At 38.5% G+C, this 21017-nt stretch overlaps 1 protein-coding gene across 2 annotated transcripts in view; it reads right to left on the bottom strand.

Moving 5' to 3' along the window:
- LOC127661104 (vinculin) overlaps nt 1-14959 on the bottom strand; it is a 74265-nt gene extending 59306 nt beyond the window's left edge. Inside the window, exons 1-2 of one of the 2 annotated variants that reach the window (XM_052151675.1) lie at nt 14485-14959; nt 170-240 (exon numbers count right to left, since the gene is read on the bottom strand). In XM_052151675.1, coding sequence (XP_052007635.1) covers nt 170-240; nt 14485-14652 — 239 coding nt within the window. In that variant the 5' untranslated portion in view covers nt 14653-14959. The remainder of the gene's footprint in view (nt 1-169; nt 241-14484) is intronic. The other variant, XM_052151676.1, reaches the window with a different exon arrangement.
- Nucleotides 14960-21017: the final 6058 nt, after the last annotated feature.

Here is a 21017-nt window from a genome sequence, read left to right as displayed (position 1 = left end):
TATAATTAAAAAGGATAAAAACTTGACAAGTTAACATTGTTTGGCCACATGTCTTGATAATCGTTTGAACTGAACTTGCGTGTTAAATCATCAGAATGGGAATGCAATTAGGGCTGATGTGTGTTCCCATGATGAGCACCTGGGAAGAGTCAAGAAGCACAGGTCTTACTTAATGAAGGCTGGGGGCATGTCTCTCTTCATAATCTTGTCTTCTGTAGTTTGCACAGTCTCCTTTCCCACCTGAGAACACATGTAAATCAAGTTAGTTTAAAAACACACAGCAGTAGAACTAAATCTGAGAAGGACTGGTTTGTTTAAATGCATCATTATTCAGATAATGGCGATATACTGTATGTTATAATACAATACAAACACAAATAATAAAATATTTTAAAATATATTTAAATATATATAAAAAAAAACAGACAATAAGCAGTTGATACATTTTTGGAACAAAAATGCCACTTTTATTTCAGTCAAGTGGGCATAGTTATTGGCCGACGCTAAGTTTAAAAATGGGCAAACATCGACCAATAAATTTATCTGGACAATATAGTAGTCCATCACTAGCATTGTCCATTCAAAAAACAGCTATGTTATACACACTCATTTGGAAAAGGTTTAGTCCTCTGGCAAACCAGACTGACACAGCTTGCTAATGGGGTTCCTCAATGTAGCTGTACACAATAAGGCCCTGTGTTTCCTGGATGAGCATAGGGGCCAATCTGCTGTCCGCTGTCTGGGATGATGCCAATACCTTCACTGTCCATTACAAAACAATGACCCACAACCCATATTGCTCATCTGCCATTGCCACACCCATTTATTTATCACATCCGAAATGAACACAAGGTAAAAGAGAGATGCAAATCAACAAGTATACAAAGATGGTTTAAAAGAAAACAATGAATTCCCAAATGCAAAATACTCATCCATCCATCCATCCATCCATCCATCATCAACCGCTTATCCTGTGTACAGGGTCGCGGGGGGCTGGAGCCTATCCCAGCTAACATTGGGCGAAAGGCGGGGGACACCCTGGACAGGTCGCCAGTCCATCGCAGGGCCACACATACACTCACACTCACCTCCACATCCACATCCACATCCACATCCACATCCACATCCGCATCCACATCCACATCCACATCTGCATCCACATCCACATCCTAGGGCAATTTTTGGAGACACCAACTAACCTAGCCTGCATGTCTTTTGGATGGTGGGAGGAAGCCGGAGTACCCGGAGAGAACCCACGCAGACACGGGGAGAACATGCAAACTCCACACAGAAAGGCCGGGGCAACCAGGGTTTGAACCTTCTTGCTGTGAGGCGACAGTGCTAACCGCTGCACCACCGTGCCGCCCTCATGCAAACACATATAATAAAATTAACAACATACACAAACTTTACAGTCGCTAACTCTCTATTACGATACACCTAAACTGCTGTTTTAAATCATAATCGTGTGACACCAAACATGTGCCTGGAGCCACGTGCTCTATTTGCCCTTTCTGTGGACATCAGGAATGGCATTACAGTGTCCTTCTTTAGAGTCCACTAATGCAGAGATAGCAGAATAACAGAGAGTTGTTTGTTATCTCTGCAAAGCACATGGCCACTTTCCACCAGCTCTTTTTTCCAATGATGTAATTACAGGAGGGCAGTAACATCCATTGCTCTATCCTACATCTTTGAATCATATCTAAAGGCTTTCAAGTCCCTATCAAGCTTTATAACTATAAGCAATATAGAATACTGCATATATATATTTGGACCCCATATACAAGCAATATCCTTGAATATAGTAGAGTTCATAAGTATCAGTCTACATTAAAAATCTGCGATTCAAAAATGAATTTAATCCTAGAGATAAACAGAAAATGTATGTGTAACATGTTCGAGGAATGAGGAAGCTGATGGTGAATCCAATACAAAGGTACATTTATTTACACTCAAACATGTGCTTTTCAGCGGAACAGTTCTGTAACACACGCACAGGGATCCTGTGGATCCTTAAAATGTCTTAAATTAAAAGTCTTAAATATCTTAAATGATACAACAAAAGTCGTAACTGTCATTTAAAGAGATCTTACATTTTTGAGCAGAAAGAGAAGAAACATGATATGAACTAATGTGATTATCAAAACTCAAAAGAATACGATTTAATTAAATAAATGCATGTGCAGCATCCTTCAAAGTGAAAACGTGGCACTGTTGTATTTTCTCCAAGCACACAGTGGGCTTGTGAGTGTTTCCAGCTGTTGCAGAGCAGTTCACAATCAAGCCATATTAGAAATTTATGACAAGCGATCACTTAAACCTGTTGATGAAGATGATATAATGTTGATGAAATATGACAATGTTTACTTTTATTCTTTATATTGTAATATGTTATAGATTATTGTAGGAGTTCACATATATCCCTAATTTGTTTGAATGAACAGCTGGAAGCAGTGAAGCACAAACTTTTCAAAATAAGAGTCCCCAGTGTATTAAAGCTTTTAAATTGAAAAGTTCCACACTATGAATCAAATCTTATTTTTTAACTATTGGCAGATTAATTGCCTTTCCTTCAACTCATTATTGTATCAGCAAAATCCAATATTGTCAACCTCTAATTTGAATTTGTTTATATAATGATACATAAACCAATTTGAATATGATATATTGTATATGTGGAAAACACGTCTTGATTATTTTAAACTTGCATATAGCCTACCTTGTATTTACTGCAAGGTTTATTCCATGCTGAATATGTTTCCCTGCCTGTTTAAGTAAGTCTGAGTCTGTGATACATGATTTACATTGAGATTTGTTTTGGTATGGGGATATGGTATTCATTTGATTTGTTCTCTGTCTCTCACTGTGAAAACCCTTACCGCTTCCTCTCTCCCCAGACGAATTCTCGACCACGCCCTCGCCTCCACATACCCCCACCGCCCGACTCAGGCCGGGAGAACTATCCAGCCTGCCAACTACACCCCCCCCCCCCCACCCCCACCCCCCACACCCCTTTTCTGGAGAGGAAGTCTGCAACAGCCATCTGCACCCTCGGCCTGTGGACTTAAATGGCTGGAGTGCCAGATACCAACAGGTGATCCAGGACATGGTCCAAACAGAGGGTGAATGCTCGTCCCAACAAACAGTAGCAGAGAGTGAGGACCGTCCACTTGATTGTCAAGCACTCCTTTTTTATGGTGCTGTACTTTGTCTCTGTCATAGATAGCTTCCGGGTCTGGCTACCGGGTCTGGAACTCCCTTTTCTGTAAGATCAGTCAGCGTATTGGTGACGTCTGAATAATTAGGCAAACACCTTCGATAATAGCCAGCCAGCCATCCCCAGAAACTTTCTCAACTCCTTTTTGGCCTTGGGGATGGCCCAGTTACTGCGTGATTTTTCTATTACCCCCATATCGAGCAAGGCCTTTAATTCTTCCCGTACTACCTGTTTCTTGTGTTCAGGTAAGAGGTATGGATGACTATGTACCACTACCCCTGGGGTTGTCTCGATGTGGTGTTCTATGAGGTTACTGCGGCAGGAGAGACATGAGAACATGTCAGAGAAATTATTTTGCAACCTGGAAACCTCCGTACGTTGTGATGGCAAAAGATGGTCTTCACAAGGGACCGGGGTGAATTGATTGGCTTTCAGATTAATCTTCGGTCCGAGCTCCTTCCTCTACGGAACTACCATCACCAAGGACACGGTACCACCTCTCTCCATGGTTTTAGTAGATTGAGATACTAAATCTGACATGTCCTGCCCTATCCGTACGCACTAGCTCATAATCGACTTCCCCAACTCACAGTGTGACCTCAAACGGCCCTTGCCACTTAGCGAGTAATTTTGAGCTCAATGTGGGCAGTAATAAATGTACTTAATCTCCCTGTACACACTCCTGTAGCTGAGCTCACCGTTATACAGCCAGGGCTGACGTTCTGTAGCAAATTCTCCTGTTATAGTCGCCCCAATGTGTGGAGTTTTGATCTCAGGTCAAGAACGTATTGAATTTAATTTTTGCTCTGTGAAGGTCCCTCCTCCCAATTTTGCATAATCCACCAGGACTAATGCAAAGCGATGCCCAAGTGCTGTCTGTTCTAATGGCTCGATGTAGTTCCAAATCGGCCAGTTGCCATTCACGGCATGCTGCACACCACTGGAGAACATCCCTGTGAATGCCCGGCCAATAGAAACGGGCCATGAGACAGCTTAGTGAGCCGCCTGGAATAACATTCCCAAAGGAGTGTCCGAGTGTCCTGCATCACTCTATACAACCAATCTTTTATAATTGAAAAATATGGATAAGTGAGTGCGATGTCTGGCTGGAGAAATTAACCATCAATCACTTTCACACGGTCAAACACATGCTACAGGGTTTCGTCTACTATAGCAGGAAATCCCCTACCGAGAATTCCCTAAGGGTGGGGAAGGAAGATTTCACTTCAGTCTATTATGATGGACTTCAGAGGATGAACTGATGCCAACTCCAACCATAAAACATGGTATAATTCATATGCCATTGCTAGAACCTTGGATTTAGGATAGACCTCACCGAAATTACCGGCCGGTTGAACTGCGATGCACCTAACAGATCTCCGCCTGCATCACCTCAGTATAATGATGGACTACACTCTTGAAATGGTATACATAGACTATCAATTAATTGCCAACAAAACCCTTTGTCAGCCAACTAACAAGGACAATTGCATCTATGTGAACTTCTGCAGTTAATCCAGGATGGACTTCAAAGACATTAGTCGTTAATCTTACAGTTCATACAAAATCTTTATTTAAACACTGACCCTTAATAATTTTATACCATGACTTGCACTATACATAAGTAATACTGCATTATATTCATGATGTTAGCCAGAGGGGAACCGGCCCCAACAGTGAGCCTGGTTTCTCCCAAGGTTACTTTTCTCCAATAACCAACATCTTATGGAGTTTTGTGTTTCTTCCCACAGTCAACTTGCTCACTGGGGTTATAAATACAATTATTTTTTAATTACTTATTTTTAAACAAAATTCACAATCGTATTTTAACAAACTACACAATGATGACTCTAAGACATTATAGATATTACAATTGAATTTTATGTTAATGCATAATCCTCTGTAAAGCTGCTTTGAAATGATGTGTGTTGTGAAAGGTGCTATACAAAAACAATTACTTGACTTGACCCTTCCCCATTTAATATTATGCTTTTGTCCCTGGAATATTACTGTGACAGTCACTATAGGATGATACAAACTGCTGCAGCACCACCAGGTTGATGATACCCTCTGCATCGCTGTCCTCCTTGGCCAGCACCCACCGCCAGCAGGCGTCATGGAGCTGCTGGGCAAAGGCAAATAGGTGGCCGGCCTCGCTCAGCGTTAAAGACTGGAAATGCTGGCGATGTTCTTCTGGGCTGCAGCTGACCCGCTGCAAGATGGACTTCTTCGGCAGAGAGTAGTCCAGGAGGTTGGCGACCGGAAGATGTTTCCATGATCTGGGCTTCCCCGATCAACAGTGGCAGAAGATGGACCACCCACTGTTCTGGCGGCCATTTCAGAGCTTCGGGGGTGTGCTCAAAGAGCTCAAGGTAGGCCGGCTCATCTTGAGGCCCCATCTTGGTGAGCAGCACCTTGGGGTACACTGCTGCCGGGGATGGAGAGGCCACCCACTCCTGGGGTACTAAGCTCCACAGCACCCACCGGTCCTCCTCCTGGGCCTCAAAGTGATGTTGCTGCTCTCCCTGAAGCTCCACGAGGGCCTGGTTTTGGCCCTGGTGGATGCTGGCAAGGGACTTGAAGACTTCCCCCAGCGGCAACGACTCCAAGACAACGTATCCTTCTTCCTCTAATCCTAGGTTTCGGCACCAGTGTAACAGGTTCGAGGAATGAGGAAGTGGGATACGGCAAATCCAACTCAAAAGTACATTTATTTACACTCAAACAATGCGCTTTTCAGTGGAACAGTTCTATAACACACACAACTCTGAGGTTTGGCCACTTTTAGTACCCCGTCTCTCACGGTGAACAAAGAAACAGCAATTACCAGCAATTCATCTCAGGTGAAAACCCTTTTCGCTTCCACATTCTGGTGTAAAATTTAAGATTTACAATTCTACACTATGTTCAAAACACCAGATTTCCTTGCTTCCTTTGAAGCACACAAGATGATATTTGGAACATTCTCAAATCTTTCTGGGATAATATGGATAATAAGGTTTTGCAGTGCATGCTGTATTTAAAGCAAAAGGGGACATAAAATAAATACTGAGAAATTTAATGAGAAAATCACATTAATTCTTCAAATTAATTCTTTTCAAATTGTTATGCTGAAAAATAAAAAAATGAATAATTTAGAAAAATGCAAATATAAAAGCCTTTTAAACTTTTATTAGAGTTCTGAATCTTGTGGACCCCCTGCTGCATTTTGAAAGTTCCTTTGATCAGACTACTGAAGATAGAGAGGGAAAACAGAGATAAAAGTTCAAACATACATAAATAGAACATAATAGAGTGCATTGATTCACAGCTAATGACCTGCTAAGAACTATTGATTGCATTGGCATGTGCAAAGCATTCAGTTATATTTGGAGGATGATACTTTTGTAATGTGGTGTTGACCGCACTCTTTCATTGTCCCGTAATGGGTGAAGGCAACTTATAAATAATGCTAACTGGGTTAACTGCTGGGCTAAAGTGGGACCAGAGATCAGGGAGGCTCTAACCCATAACCCTGTGGGGGATGTTGAACAGGGCCACACACATATGCACACACACACACACACACACACACACACGCACACACACACACACACACACGCACACACACACACACACACACACACACACACACACACACACACACACACACACACACACACACACAAGCATGCATCAAACACATTCTGTAGCTCTGTCAGTGAGTGAGTAAGTGAGTGTGGGTGGACAGCAGCCAGTCACAAACATCAGTCCAGTACAGGCTGCTTTCAGCAGACTGAGTGAAGAATGCTGCATGGCCCGTTTGGCAGATTTATTCAACAGAATAAAAAAAGCCCCAGTGAGGTTTTTCATTGCAGTTCCGGATTATCATGATGTAGCATACCCTTCCAAACAAAAACAACCACTTAAGAACCCATGCCAGTCAAAATGTCATGTGGTAAGGCATATTCAGTTTTGTATTCATTTTCACTATATCCAAAGCTTATTAACTCCCTTTGGCAGATGATATATGCAAACACAGATGTTATATTCAAATGTACTACTAGGAGAGTCACTCTTCTCAGAGGGGCCTCCACCTCACACTTCTCCTAAAATATTGGACCTGCAACCACATTCCAAACGGTTATTCTTAACTCAGTGTCCTGGGTCTATAAGGCCAACAGAGGGGCAAGAAGCAATGGTGGTAAATAAGGATAAACCTAGAAGTGGTTTACAAGCACCAATGAGCTTAAAAACCACTGAATGTGACAGAACTGACACACAAAATATGGATTTAGAACAGCAGCACAATATTCAAATAATTCGTACAATTGGTTTCACTAACACTTACAATGTAATCTCCAGAAAAGGAAAATGCATGCTTAATAAAGCAATGGTGCTGTGTTGCTTGTAACCATTTTAACATTCACAATAGATAAAGAAACAGTGCTCTAGGTGACTTTTCAGAGAGAGAAATCCATTAGGATAAGTATAAATGTAGGCTAAAGCTATTGTTCACTGCTATAAATAAAACAGAGAAACCCATACTGGAAGAGTAATGGGCAAGTGCAGCCTTATCATTTGTCTAATTGATAATATCAGGTTGTTTTAATTAACTATCAACATCAAAACATATTTGTGATGTAAAAATAAGCCTATGTTTCAAAATATACAGTACTGTACAGTATATGTTCTGTAGAGGGTTCCCTCTTATTATTGTGAAAACAATGATATAATCTCGTCAACAGCTGTCAATCTGATGCACACTCAAAACTACAAATACACAGTAAATAACCATAAACCAATGCCACTTTGTGGTGAGATATGTAAAAGACAGTAATTTCAAAGACTGAAATATTATTGACTCAAGACAACAGTACTGTTGGGAACTGAGAAGAGGCTGTTATTCGCTACCATTCAGCGGCATTGCAAAACCGACCACCATCCAACACTAGCAGCGCGAAACTTACAGCAAGCCCACTTTGGTCTGATTCCTGATATAATAACTCTGAGCCTGTGCTTTTGAATCTACACCGCAAAACATACAATGCTCCCATCTGAATGAGGAACACTGGTTCTTTTTATGAACTAAAAATTTACTCAACCGAAAGTCATTCATTTCATCATGTCCAACTCAAAATGAACTAGAATTGTTACTGTATGTGTAAGCCCTGGATACTTTAATCAGAGTCACGACAGGTTGGCTGCTGATATGATGTAGTTTCTGTAGATGTAGTTATAATATTTAGTTAAATATACACAATGAGTTTTATTGTAATTACAGGTATTTTTAAAAATGAATAAATTATCTTAATTAAAATGTCTGTGTAAACAACATTTTCAAAGTCTGTTCTGTATATAATATGAAAAATATTAACTTATCTCATCATTTGGTAATAGAGTCCTGAGGGCAGTAAATCCAATAAGAATGGCATTTATTTCTTAATATGTCTTATTCAAAAGTACAAGTTGTTAATGGAACCATTAAGGAACTGGTATTGTTAAATTCCTTACAATTCCCATACCAACTCAAATAACAAATGTCTACCAAATTAAAAAACACAGATGTGCATGTCAGATGAGAAGCATATTTAGTGCTTATGAAGTGCCGAACTCAAGAAGAATGTCAATGAATTTGCTGAATTATATTGAAATTTTCAATGCTGGAAAAACCCTGTCATGGTCTCTTTAATTCTCTCAGTCACACCTGAAGCACGAAAGATAAGCACATGCCACACACATGGATATTTACATATATTTATATATTTACACCACAATAAACATGATATAGCAAAATCACTATCGACTGACACTTCATAGCGTTGCCACGATATCATCATATCACCCAGCTCTAATGTGTAATACGGAAGAAATCAACACTTCCGGGTTCCAAACGCATGTTCGTGAAACGTTTGTGATTTGTTGATGTATAAGTTGTACATTTTCATACTAATGAAATCTTACAAATTCTGCAACTCGTAGTATTGTGACAAATTCTCATGAGACTTTATTGTTTGGAACAAGATGAGGATGAGTAATGACAGAATTTTCATTTTTGTGTAAACTATCCCTTTAAACACACATTTGGCATTTTGTTGAAAAACAAACAAAGAATATGAGTAACAGAAAGAAAAGAGGCAGTGATACATCGATTGTGTATTTTTGATGCATAATTAATGCAGTGCTTATAACGGTTGTAGCCCCACTAAAAGGCTATTTGATCTAAGGTTGTGCACATTAGTGCTGTGATAATGGATTCTGAGAGAGCAGTCCAGGTCAGCAGCTGCTCCCGCACCAGTCAATTGGGGCCACTGTCAGATATCATTAAGCACAATTCAGAAAATTTCAGCAAACAGGCCTGACGAGTCCGTATTTGGAGAACTTGTGCAATGTTGGCAACTACATAGAGTACAAGACCAACATCCTAACTCACAGCACACAAAGTGCAACTGTTATGGGACATACATGAGGAGGGATTTTCATTCTAGAGAGCATTTGATTGGAGAAAAATCTGTGCAGTACAGGATAAGTCATCAATATTGTTGGGTCTCGCTTACAAGCTAAATACTGACTATAAGTCAAAAACTAAAATTTTTATTTCATCATGTATTAAAGGTAGAATCCAAGGCATCAGTTCCATCCCAATTTAACTCATGGAAAACCATCTGAAACATTAAGTATTCAGGACAGGGAACCCTCCAAAATATATTCTCTGTAGTCAGGGCTGGATTTATTTTGTTATGAAGTTACAATGGAGACTTGCGTGCCTGTTTAAAGTGCTTAAGGGATTATGGGAGCTAGCATACCCAAACTGCAAACAATTTTTAGCTTGAGTCATCAGTGTGAGTCTAACAATGATTTAGTGGAAGTTCTGTGTGAATGACTGGGATTAACATCAGTTTAATGCATTTCAAAGGGCATCACCTCTTCTTACTCAATGGTTTTACAACTGAGGGAGTTTCCCTTGCAAGTAGTGGCTATAGATGAAAACATTTCCCTGGTGTACTGGAGTCTGGCTTTGAATTTAAGGGTTACTAGGTCACTTGAATCACTACATTTGTGCTGTTGAAAGTAATGCATAACACTATCATGTAATAGATGCTAGCAACAGCAGCAGTTCAGATATAGTTTTGCACAACTGGCAACAGTCAATCTGAGAACTAGGCTATGGATGACATAAGCAAACGTATTTACAAACGTATTAGGAGGGAATGGTAATGGCCCTCTTCCACTCTATCCTGTTTATGCAACACTCCAGTCTGACCAGTTGCAGACATATAGACAGACAGACATGAAGACTCTGCTTACTGCCAGACCCCTGCTGTCAGGAGGTTTCTCTTCTCCATAAGTCCATAAAAAGCATTCCCAGAAGAGAGACAAATGAACTGAGAACTCTTCAGGTCAGATCTATGGTTCTAGTTAGACTAGCTGTTCCTCACTGTCTTAATTCTGTTCCGTCCACCAGGGTCGTAACCACGATAGACATTTAGGGGATCATGTGCAGATAAATATATAAATTAAAGGAATAGTTCACCCATACTCATTTACTCACCCTCTTGCTATCCTAGATGTGTAGGACTTTCTTTCTTCTACAAGCACAATACAAAGCTCTGTAAATTCATACAATGCAAGTAAATAGTGGGCAGAACTTTGAAGGTCTAAAAAAGCACATAAAGGTAGCATTTAAGTAAACCATAAGACTTCAGTGATTAAATCCATAAGCGATATGATAGATGTGGGTGAAAGCATAATGCCACCTGCTGGGCAGGGAGGAGAATTTATAGTAAAAAAGTACTTCAATATTGATTTAATCAACAAAAACAAAAGAAGAATGTGAAAGTAGAGATTATTAGTAAAAATGACTTAAATATTGGGCTGTGTTCCACTTTGGAATTGTATCCCCTTCCCTTGCTAACTTCTCTCTGTCTCATGGACTCGGATGTACGTCATTGTTTGCGTTGCTCGAGTGCCCACTTCTTGTGGAATCTGTGCAATGGGTATAATGCCCTAAACCCTTGATCACTGATGCTGGTTTTTGGTATTATTTAGTGATATTTGCACCTGAGAATACAGCGCTTTCAGAGATTAATGCAATCACATATTCAGGTAAAGTTTATTTGTAATTTCAGAGGCTTATGCATAAATATTGTCTGTTAAGAAAAATGTATTAAAAAATATTTCTTATAGGAATTAACTGTTAGAAAGGACTAATCAAGTTTTACAAAAATGAAAATGGTAACATTACAATGAACATATAGGCTATGACTGTGCTACAAATATTATGCAGTTAAATCTCAGTATAACATTTCTAAACTGCTTAATTGACCTAACTTCCATCATGTAGTAGAGTTGTTTGAGGGTGGGGTAGATTAAGCGCAATCTGTGCTGTGATGTCACAATCGAGTTGCATTGTGGGATATGGAGCTGCCTGAAGTGTAAATCTGAGTAGGCTTGCTCCCTCTTTCAAAATTTAGGGCATGAGGGGCTGTCAACAGAAACCTCACTCGCCCACTTATCTAAGTTGAACGGACTTCAAAAATGGTGGCAGTGATTCCCCCGAGGGGACGTGCTTTAGGAAAGTTAGCGAGTGGAGTTTTAAAGTGAGGTGCAACACAGTCTTGATCTGTTTCTCACTCACACCTATCATATCACTTCAGAAGACATGGGTTTAACCATTGGAGTCTTATGGATTCATTTTATGCTGCCTTTAGTGCTTTTTGGACTTCCTATTCTAGCAAGATTCACTTGCATTGTATGGACCTACAGAGCTGAGATATTCTTCTAAAAAATCTTTGTTTTCAGCAGAACAAAGTCAAAAACATCTGGGATGGCATGAGGGTGAATAAATGATGAGAGAATTTCATTTTTGGGTGAACTATTTGTTTCGATTAATTCAGAATCAATATGGGTTATTCAATTACCAATCCTAAAACTTCAATCTAAAATATTTGATTACATCCTTGCCTTCTTCATCAAGCAATTGGAATGGGGACCAATCAACCCAAGCGAGAGACCAAAATAAAGTGTGAATGTATCTTCATCAATTACATCTCCACATATTCTGCAAAGCTTGAGCTAATGAAGAGAAATTTATTAATTTCACCGTAATAACAATGATCTCTTTCCAGTCCTAGAGTGTCCTAGAGAATTTTGAGCATGTAAATATAGAACAGTCTCCAAGATACAGCCAAGTCTTTATAGAGAGAGGAGATAAAAAGCCCTTTGACTCAGCCTTGACTGATGAGTTGGAACACTTCAGCAGTAACAGGTGCCACATATGAGGGGTGGGGGTCCTCTGGGGTGTGTCTCCAGTGAAGACGCTGACACCTTAGATTTCCTCATGCCAGCAGGGAGTCACTTTCCCTGGGCAATGAACTACCCCTACAGCCAGGCACTGTGAGACTGTGTTACTTCCCAGACCAGGAGACCTATTTATTCACAGCACAAAATCATTGCTCCCTATTTGTTACTTTACTCATGTACATTAGGAGCATTCTTTTCACATTACTTAATGGCAGCTTAAGAAGGCAGTGAAAAGTTGTGCCCTCACAACATCCAAGAGCAAGTCCAGCAAAACAGGTGCTAAAACCACTCAGATGAACACTTAATACAGAATAGAACAGCATATGTGGCACATACTATGAATGAGTAAACTACACTAAATAAAAAATAAACAGTAATGTTCAGTAATGAGTATTTTGCACTGCTCCATAATTAAACTAGAAAATCCCATTAATTAAATTAACAAAATTATAAATTTAATACGCCAAGACTAAGACCAAAAATTGTCACAATTTTTTTGGGATTACATTTTAACATAGACATTAACCTTTTAATACAAATTAAAGCATGCAATAATAAGAAAGCAACATTTTCTGCTTCTTTGGTTAAAATACCATGCTTTAATAAGAGATTAGCACTCCAACACTCTGGAGAATTCATTTTATAAACAGAATTTATTTCCAAACAGTGACAGATCATCAACATGTCTCATACTGCCTGACACTTCTCTGGCACACTCTGAATCAACACCTGTCTCCTCATTGATCCATCATGATCATATGGTCTACATCAAGAACTATAGCCTATCATTCAGCCAGAACCTGAGAAAATTGTATCGATAGGAGCTATTGGGAGGGAGGGGAGGGTATTTTTAAAACCATGTTATGGTTTCTGGAAACAAAAAAATTGGTAGTTGGGTGTGATACTAAAAACAAACAAATATGGAAAATTTACTCGGTTGGTATTTTTAATACATAATCATTAAGTTACTCAATTAATCATTAATACTCAAAATAAGTAATCCACTACAAATTAATTCTCTAAAACTGTAATTAAATTAACTTATTTCACCGAAAATGTAATCACATTACTAATTACTTTACTTTTAGGTTTCAAAAAACTTCAAATAATAGTTTGTATTTTTCTGCTCAACGAACTAAAAATGTCTATATATTTCAACCTTGTTCATTGTTGCGCACAAGCCATATATGCACCACTCATTTCTGTTACTTTATTTGGGGGAACACTCCAGTCAGCTTGTACAGAAACACAAACAGATGTACATATGAACAATCCATGTTTTACACAATCTTTACATAAATTATATAATTTTCGAAATGTGTGTAGCCCAAGTAATGTACTTATAAGTAACTAACTTGGTTGAAAGTCATTAACTGTAATCTGATTACAATAATTTAAAACATAATACATTATACTCATGGGCATAGATTTGGTTTGATCATTGTAGCATTTACATGTTTCCATTGATCGTAGTATTTCAATAATGTGTGTGTGTGTGTGGGGGGGGTTGTACTTGCTTTTTTAAATTATTGCCCGCCCCCCCCCCCCCCCAATCCCCAACAACACCCCTGATTACTACTTTATGACTTAAAGTAATTACAATATGGTAACTAATTACTTTTAAAATGAGATTACACTCAACACACAACATTGCAACATTCACCTATTTGACCAGGACCATTTAAAAATAAAAGTGATAGCCAAAATACCAGTTACCACCACTGTCATTGCAAATAAAAATGAAATTAATAAAAATGACTCAAAGACTCTGAAAGCTTTCTTCAATATTTGAAAGTCACATACATTTTTTATCTCACAGTATATCTTTGTTTACTATGGACACGACTATGGAAAGTGTATTTTAACTAAGTAAAATGTGCCTTAATAAAGACAAAAACACAACAGATGCACAATACATACAATAAAACAACAAAACAACAGACACTGAGTGGATGACAGGACGCATGAGATTGGACTCTCACCCGCACGAGGTTGCTGACAGCCGCTTGCACTGCCGCCACAGGACTCGTGAGGTCTGGGATCGCTTTCCCATCAACTTCGCCCTCCTCGTGCATGATAACCAAGTGGGATATCTGCTGAGCAACTGGCTCCAGGATACTCTCTATCGTCTTGGTATGGAAAACCGGCATCCTAACATCTAAATATCCTCAACCCCAGTGAGATAAAGGCACGTGCTCGCTCCAAATAATGACTTTGTCCTGCGTTTATCCCCGTTATATCTTCCAATGGTGCCGCGAGCCAGACGTCTATTCCCAAGTCTATTCTACTCATGCAGAGCGATCCTTAACGCCTCCTCACCAGCCGACGCCTTGTCTGAAAAATCAAAGCAAGGCGCCCGGTGAGTGAGAGCGAACGCACGACTTTAAAGAATCAGTGCTCGTCAACCAATCAGCGCAAAGGTTTTCACGCTAGCCTGAGGATCTGATTGGTGCGCATTGACGCTGTATCCACTCTCCTCCGCCCCACCTTACCTTTGAGAAGAGCGCCAGAGCTTCCCTGACTACGTCATGCATTAAATAGCCAAAAATGGAATGAGCAAGTGAGGATTCCATGGATTGCGTATGACTAAACTATAGTCAATGGTGTGAGTTAAAAGGCAAAAAAGGAACTGATACACAGTGACAGATTTGTCTATACTTAGCTACTGTAGGCAGCAGGTTTTAATTCAGATCATCTGCTGATTTCTTCTTCATGTGGACAGCCATGCATCCCTGGATTTTGGATGACAATGCTGTTGTGCAGCACAGTTACATGTTTGGTTTAGCAGTACAGCTGTCTGCTTTTCCTATCTGTAAAATTGCCTAACATAACTAATAAAGTAACTAAATAATGTACAAAGCAAATGGAAACATTATATATACAAAAATATTGCTATTATTGTTTTAATTTTTTATATATACTAATATGCAGCTGGACTGATTTGGACACAATCTAGTTGCTTAACTAACCTTAACTGCTCTAGGGAGCAGTGCATATAAATCTAACACCCACATGTTTACAAGCACAATCTGAGAATGTGCAGCTGCAATAAAAACAGAGACCATATCAAGATATTGTATAATTCTGCACACTTAATATGTTCACCTAATTTGGTTTAATATTTGAGACAGTGTTTAGAAACAAGAAAAAAAAAACAGTTATAGAGAGGCTGACTCCCCATATTGAGACATTCTGTTTGCACACTAAAAGACAGGGCTTCCTTTTGACTTCTGATGAGCTGCATGAAAACAACATTTACATGTAATCGTCATGATAATTCACAGGTGAGGTCTTTAGACAAGGAAAACCCCACTGTAACTTTTTTCAGACACCATTCAGTGCTAATATGGAAGAAAACACAAAGTGACTGCAAGGCTACCAAATAAGGAGAGATTAGCAGAGTGCCTTGCTAATAAGGTAAATTGTTTATTATATAAGTAGCAGCTGCCATTGAACCTTTTAAGAGCAGAGTCACTTGGGGATACTGCTTGTTTATGTAGGACCTTGTCTGTAGTCTCTTACTGTTCTCAGACTTGACAGGAGAACTTCAGCTTTGGTTGTGCTTTTAAACTATTTTGTCGAGTTTTCAAAGGTTCATATTTCAGATTGCCATAAATTGTTCCCCTCTATGGCAAGCCAAATTGACTTTTAATCATTCACAGTGTATGAATGGTTGAAATCAACAATTACATTTTCACTAGTTAAAATGCTGATGATTGATATCAGGAATGTACATAATTACTACTGTCATAGCTAAATTTAGATATATATATACGTATATATATATATATATATATATATATATATATATATATATATATATTTAGATTTTATAATGTTTTACATTTTTTATTTTATTTTAACTAGTAAAAACGGTCATTCTTGATATCAGGAATGGAATCACTAATAGTGAAAGAGCTAAGAATGTGTATTTCTGTTAGTGTTAACACAATTTTTGAAATCAAGAATTAAGGTTTTTATTTACTTGTACAAATGTAACTACTGATATAAAAAATGTGCTCTTTCATTAGCATTTTAAATAGTGATTTTAAATGTAATTGTTGATATCAAGTAAATTCGGCTTGCCATACCACTCAGTATTTTGGGTTTTGTCCCCTGCTGTCTTCTAAATTTCAATCATGGTTTTTATTTTGCAGAATTATTTTAACTCATGCCTCTATAATACCAACATATTTGTTTAGAACATATACTGTATAAATAGAAAACAGCTGATTGGTAATTATGGTTAATGATGATAGATTGGAATTATAAATGGTCTTTTTAACTCCCTAGTTGGAAATCATAGTACTGTTATTAGTGTTGAAACAGTTTGTATTCATGTTGATCAGTGCAGAGCTGGGCCTATTATAGCCAAGATGAGTAATGCTGTGCTCAGCAGATTTATGTCATCCACAACCTACTGCTGACTTCTCCATATTTGCACTGTTTTCTCTTCTACACACACACACATAAACACACTTGATCTTTCATATACATTTGAACATGGAAATAAACAGCAAGTTTAAAGATTTAGAATTTTTTTAAACAAAGTTATGAATAAATATTTAGGATTCTGCACTATGTATAAGTCCCAAATCAAACGCAAGCAAAGAGTGACATTGATGTCTTTTTTTTTGTTTTTTAAGATTTCCTAGTTTCTATTGAAGCACACAAGATGCTCTTTGGAGCATTCTTATATTTTGTTGGGATAATATGGATCATCAGGTTTTGCACAAACTTGTGGAGTCATGTCATTAAAGGAAAAGGGGCATACTAAATACTATGAAATTTTGACATTTGTATACAGTTTTTCAATGCAGCGTTTTACTTTATTGTTTATACCGATAATAATATTTGCAATGAACAATGCTGGATTAAATTAAAACGGAATGCAAAATAGAACGATACTAGTGGTCTCTTAACACCACTTCCTGCAAATGTTAAATCACTGTTGTCACAATATTAATACCAGCTCAACACAACACACCTCTTGCAAAATGTAACACTTTTTACAACAGAAGCAATGCACTTATATTATTTATGAGGATGTATGACTCAGACTTGCTTCAGCTATATACTATATCTGGCAATGTGGCTGTGAACACCCTATTTTTAAAAAGTGATCTGAATATGCAATAAATAATGAAGAAGTAAGATTTCATCAGCCATCAGTTTGTCATTCTCAGACAATATAATAGACAAGTACTTATGACTAAGGAGAAAATTAAACACCACAATAAATAAAGAAATATAGGTTACTTTCCGTTCACATCCGAATAATCAATTTCCTTGGTAGCTTTTACCCATTTACAAGGTTTCATATATATATATATATATATATATATATATATATATATATATATATATATATATATATATATATACACAGAGAGAGAGAGAGAGAGAGAGAGAGAGAGAGAGAGAGAGAGAGAGAGAGAGAGAGAGAGAGAGAGAGATAGAGCGATAGATAGATAGATAGATAGATAGATAGATAGATAGATAGATAGATAGATAGATAGATAGATAGATAGATAGATAGATAGATAGATAGATAGATAGAGATCAAAATGTTTTCCTCAGTCTACAGGATGTGCTTAAGAAGATCTTTTAATTCCAAACATCCAAAATGTCTCCTGTGAACTGATTCAAAGATGTTCTTCAAACATTCATCTATGGTTCTTTCTTATGTTTCGTGTCAGCACAAAAATGTTTTCAGGTAAATTCCACTATCCTTCTAATGATCTGACAGCGCCCTCCAATGTACAATTACTGTCATTAAAGAACTCAAAACTAATTAAAGCTGCGAGCAGCGATGACGGGCCCAAGCCGGTGGCACCGCCACCCCCGTGCCTTTAGGGTTGCTGTGCACGATGGGCAATAACGTAACCTCGCTTTGACTGTCGAGAAGAAGATGTGTGCTGTAGAGCTCCAACGAACATTCGTAACGACAGCTCTCGACCTAGTTAGAAGCATTTCTTGTTTGCATGACATGTGCACTTAATAAATCCTTATCTTGAGCCAAATAAACAAGCTGACATTCAGTACAACCTGTGTCTTTTGTTTAGAACACATACAAATGTTATTTATGTACCGTTTTTGTGCGGTACATAAATAAATAAAGCACCGTTTTTGAAGACTGCGCATGTGCGAACGTGCTCTACTATGTAAGAACGAGCCGATTATTGAATCTGGAAATGGGTGGGGCCTGTAACACCTTTAGGAACCAAACGTGCAACACTCATAAATACCGGTTGTAAATCACATTCCCTCACTCGTCTTTGAGATGGCTTCCCGTGTTTGGATCGTCGGTAGTTCCATCATCCGCACACTGCACACTGCACACTGCATACTCGCTTCTGTGAGCAGCGCCTGGACAGAAACCTCGGTCTTCAGTGTGAGATCACCTGGGACGGCAGAGGAGGCAGACTCTGGGAGCAGCTGTTTCCAGCTCTGCGCTCTCTCATGGCCAAAGATACAGCTCCAGATATTCTCATTATTCACCTGGGAGGGAACAGTTTGTGTCGGGTGGGCCGCAACCGCCTCGATTTTCTTCGGGAAATAAAGAGTGACCTGACCGAAGTCTTACAAATGTTTCCCAGAACCAGGCTGGTGTTTCTGGCATTTTACCCCGTCTAAATTGGAGAGGACAGACTGGCAGGACTGGCTATGGCATTGAACGAAGCCGGCGGTGGATCAACGGCGCCATGTCTGGCTTCTTAGCAGAGAGGCAGATGCGCTGCATTCACCACAGAAACATCGGCTTGTTCCATCTGTGCAGAGACGGAGTCCACCTGAGACCAGAGGGAAACCAGCTTCTGCCGAGCAACCTCCGAGAAGCTCTGCAGGTGGAACTCAGAAGATGAAGCAACAAATGTCCTTTTAAGGGCAGCAACAATGGCTCTTTTAAGAGCCACGTTCACTCATTCAAATAAAAAGCATTTTCCAAGTGTGTGAAATTCGTTGTTCCTCACCTTACTTGATGTCAGGTTTCAGATGACTTGTTTTTAAATAAAAATGTCGATTCCTCTTATCCATTCCTTTGTAAGCATTTCAATATAACTTTCAAACCATTTAAGAATCGTGCGCTGTTTTCTGTGCTGACCACAATCCAAAACGTGCCATAAAGCAGTGGTTCTCAAACATTTTTGTTTTGGTTTATTTATATAAAGACACAGAGAATATTACTTGCCTTACCGGATTAGAATTATTAAAAAAATAACTAGGGAATCACTAAAACGAGAGAATTATTCTTATTTGATGATACTCTCAAAACATTCCACAACAAATCCTTGAAATTGAATGATATTCAGAACAGAACACGTAATAAAAAAACGCTCTCTTTACAATCAAAATGTTTTTACATTTGCGATGTATTTGGATGCTAAACTATTCTTTATTATAGGCTTTGTACTTTACTCACGCTCCAATACCGACGTAGAAAATTATCCGCTTTACATGCTAAAAATATGCTTGGAAACATCACAGTGGAGCGGTGCTTACTGTGAATGATACTGAATTGTACTACTGACTATTTAAACTAGGGCTGGGCGATATGGCAAAATATATTATCACGATATTTTTTTCCATATTGATCGATATTTGTTATGATATATAATTTAATAATGCTGCCCGTTTGAAAAGTATACTGATAATGATGCCTGAAGAAACCAGAAGGTTCAATAGTTGAACTATATAGTTTATTAACATAAATAAATAACAATGCAAACATTTAACTGTGCAAACATGGATTGGTTGAGAATATATTTTGTTATAAAAGAATATTGATAAACTTTAAATCTAAATGTTAACATTTTACTTTTAGCAAACATGCTTTATCTGCCTTGACAAAACAATGCAAGTTAGCTTGCCTTATAACTGATTATAAAATATCAAACTAAAAGCTGTGACTACAGTACTATCACATCAAATTTCTTTAGTAGGGCAGCAAACATTTCAAAATGTTTGCAGAGGTACAACCAAGACAACAAATGTAAACAAGTGAACCACAAAGTCCCTGGCAGATTTAAGTACTTAACTGTCAGATAAATAAAATATTAATTGTGTACTGGTTTTAAATATCTCAAATGTTTTAGAGGTAGCAATCTGAGTAAAAAGTGCAAAATGTAAACATTGTAAACCAGTCACTATGCTACACCTTTTAGGTAGTGCTGGTCATATGTAACCCTAATTACCCTATTATAGGTTTTTTGCCAGAAAGACTAGTCTGCAAAACTTTTGGACGGAGTAACATTAACATGGACCCGCATTTTCATACTCTCGGTGTGGTCGCTGGGATGGTACCTTTTCAGGTGACCGAAAAGGTTTTATTTGTTGTGTTTCCCGTCTTGGTTATCACCGACCGACGGCATATTTCGCAGACCGTCTTTATTTGCGCGTCGTCGCTTTTCAGATATCCAAACCACTTCCATATAATTGACGTCTTGTTACCTTTTTTGTCAACAATTTCCTCAGCTTTGGAAGATAGTTCGAGTTCGTCGTTTCCACTCATTTTTTC

The sequence above is a fragment of the Xyrauchen texanus genome, chromosome 20 (assembly GCF_025860055.1).
Source record: "Xyrauchen texanus isolate HMW12.3.18 chromosome 20, RBS_HiC_50CHRs, whole genome shotgun sequence".
NCBI classification, from domain to species: domain Eukaryota; kingdom Metazoa; phylum Chordata; class Actinopteri; order Cypriniformes; family Catostomidae; genus Xyrauchen; species Xyrauchen texanus.
The sequence above is the reverse complement of the archived record's forward strand: the minus strand, read 5'-3'. Positions and strand labels throughout refer to the sequence as shown.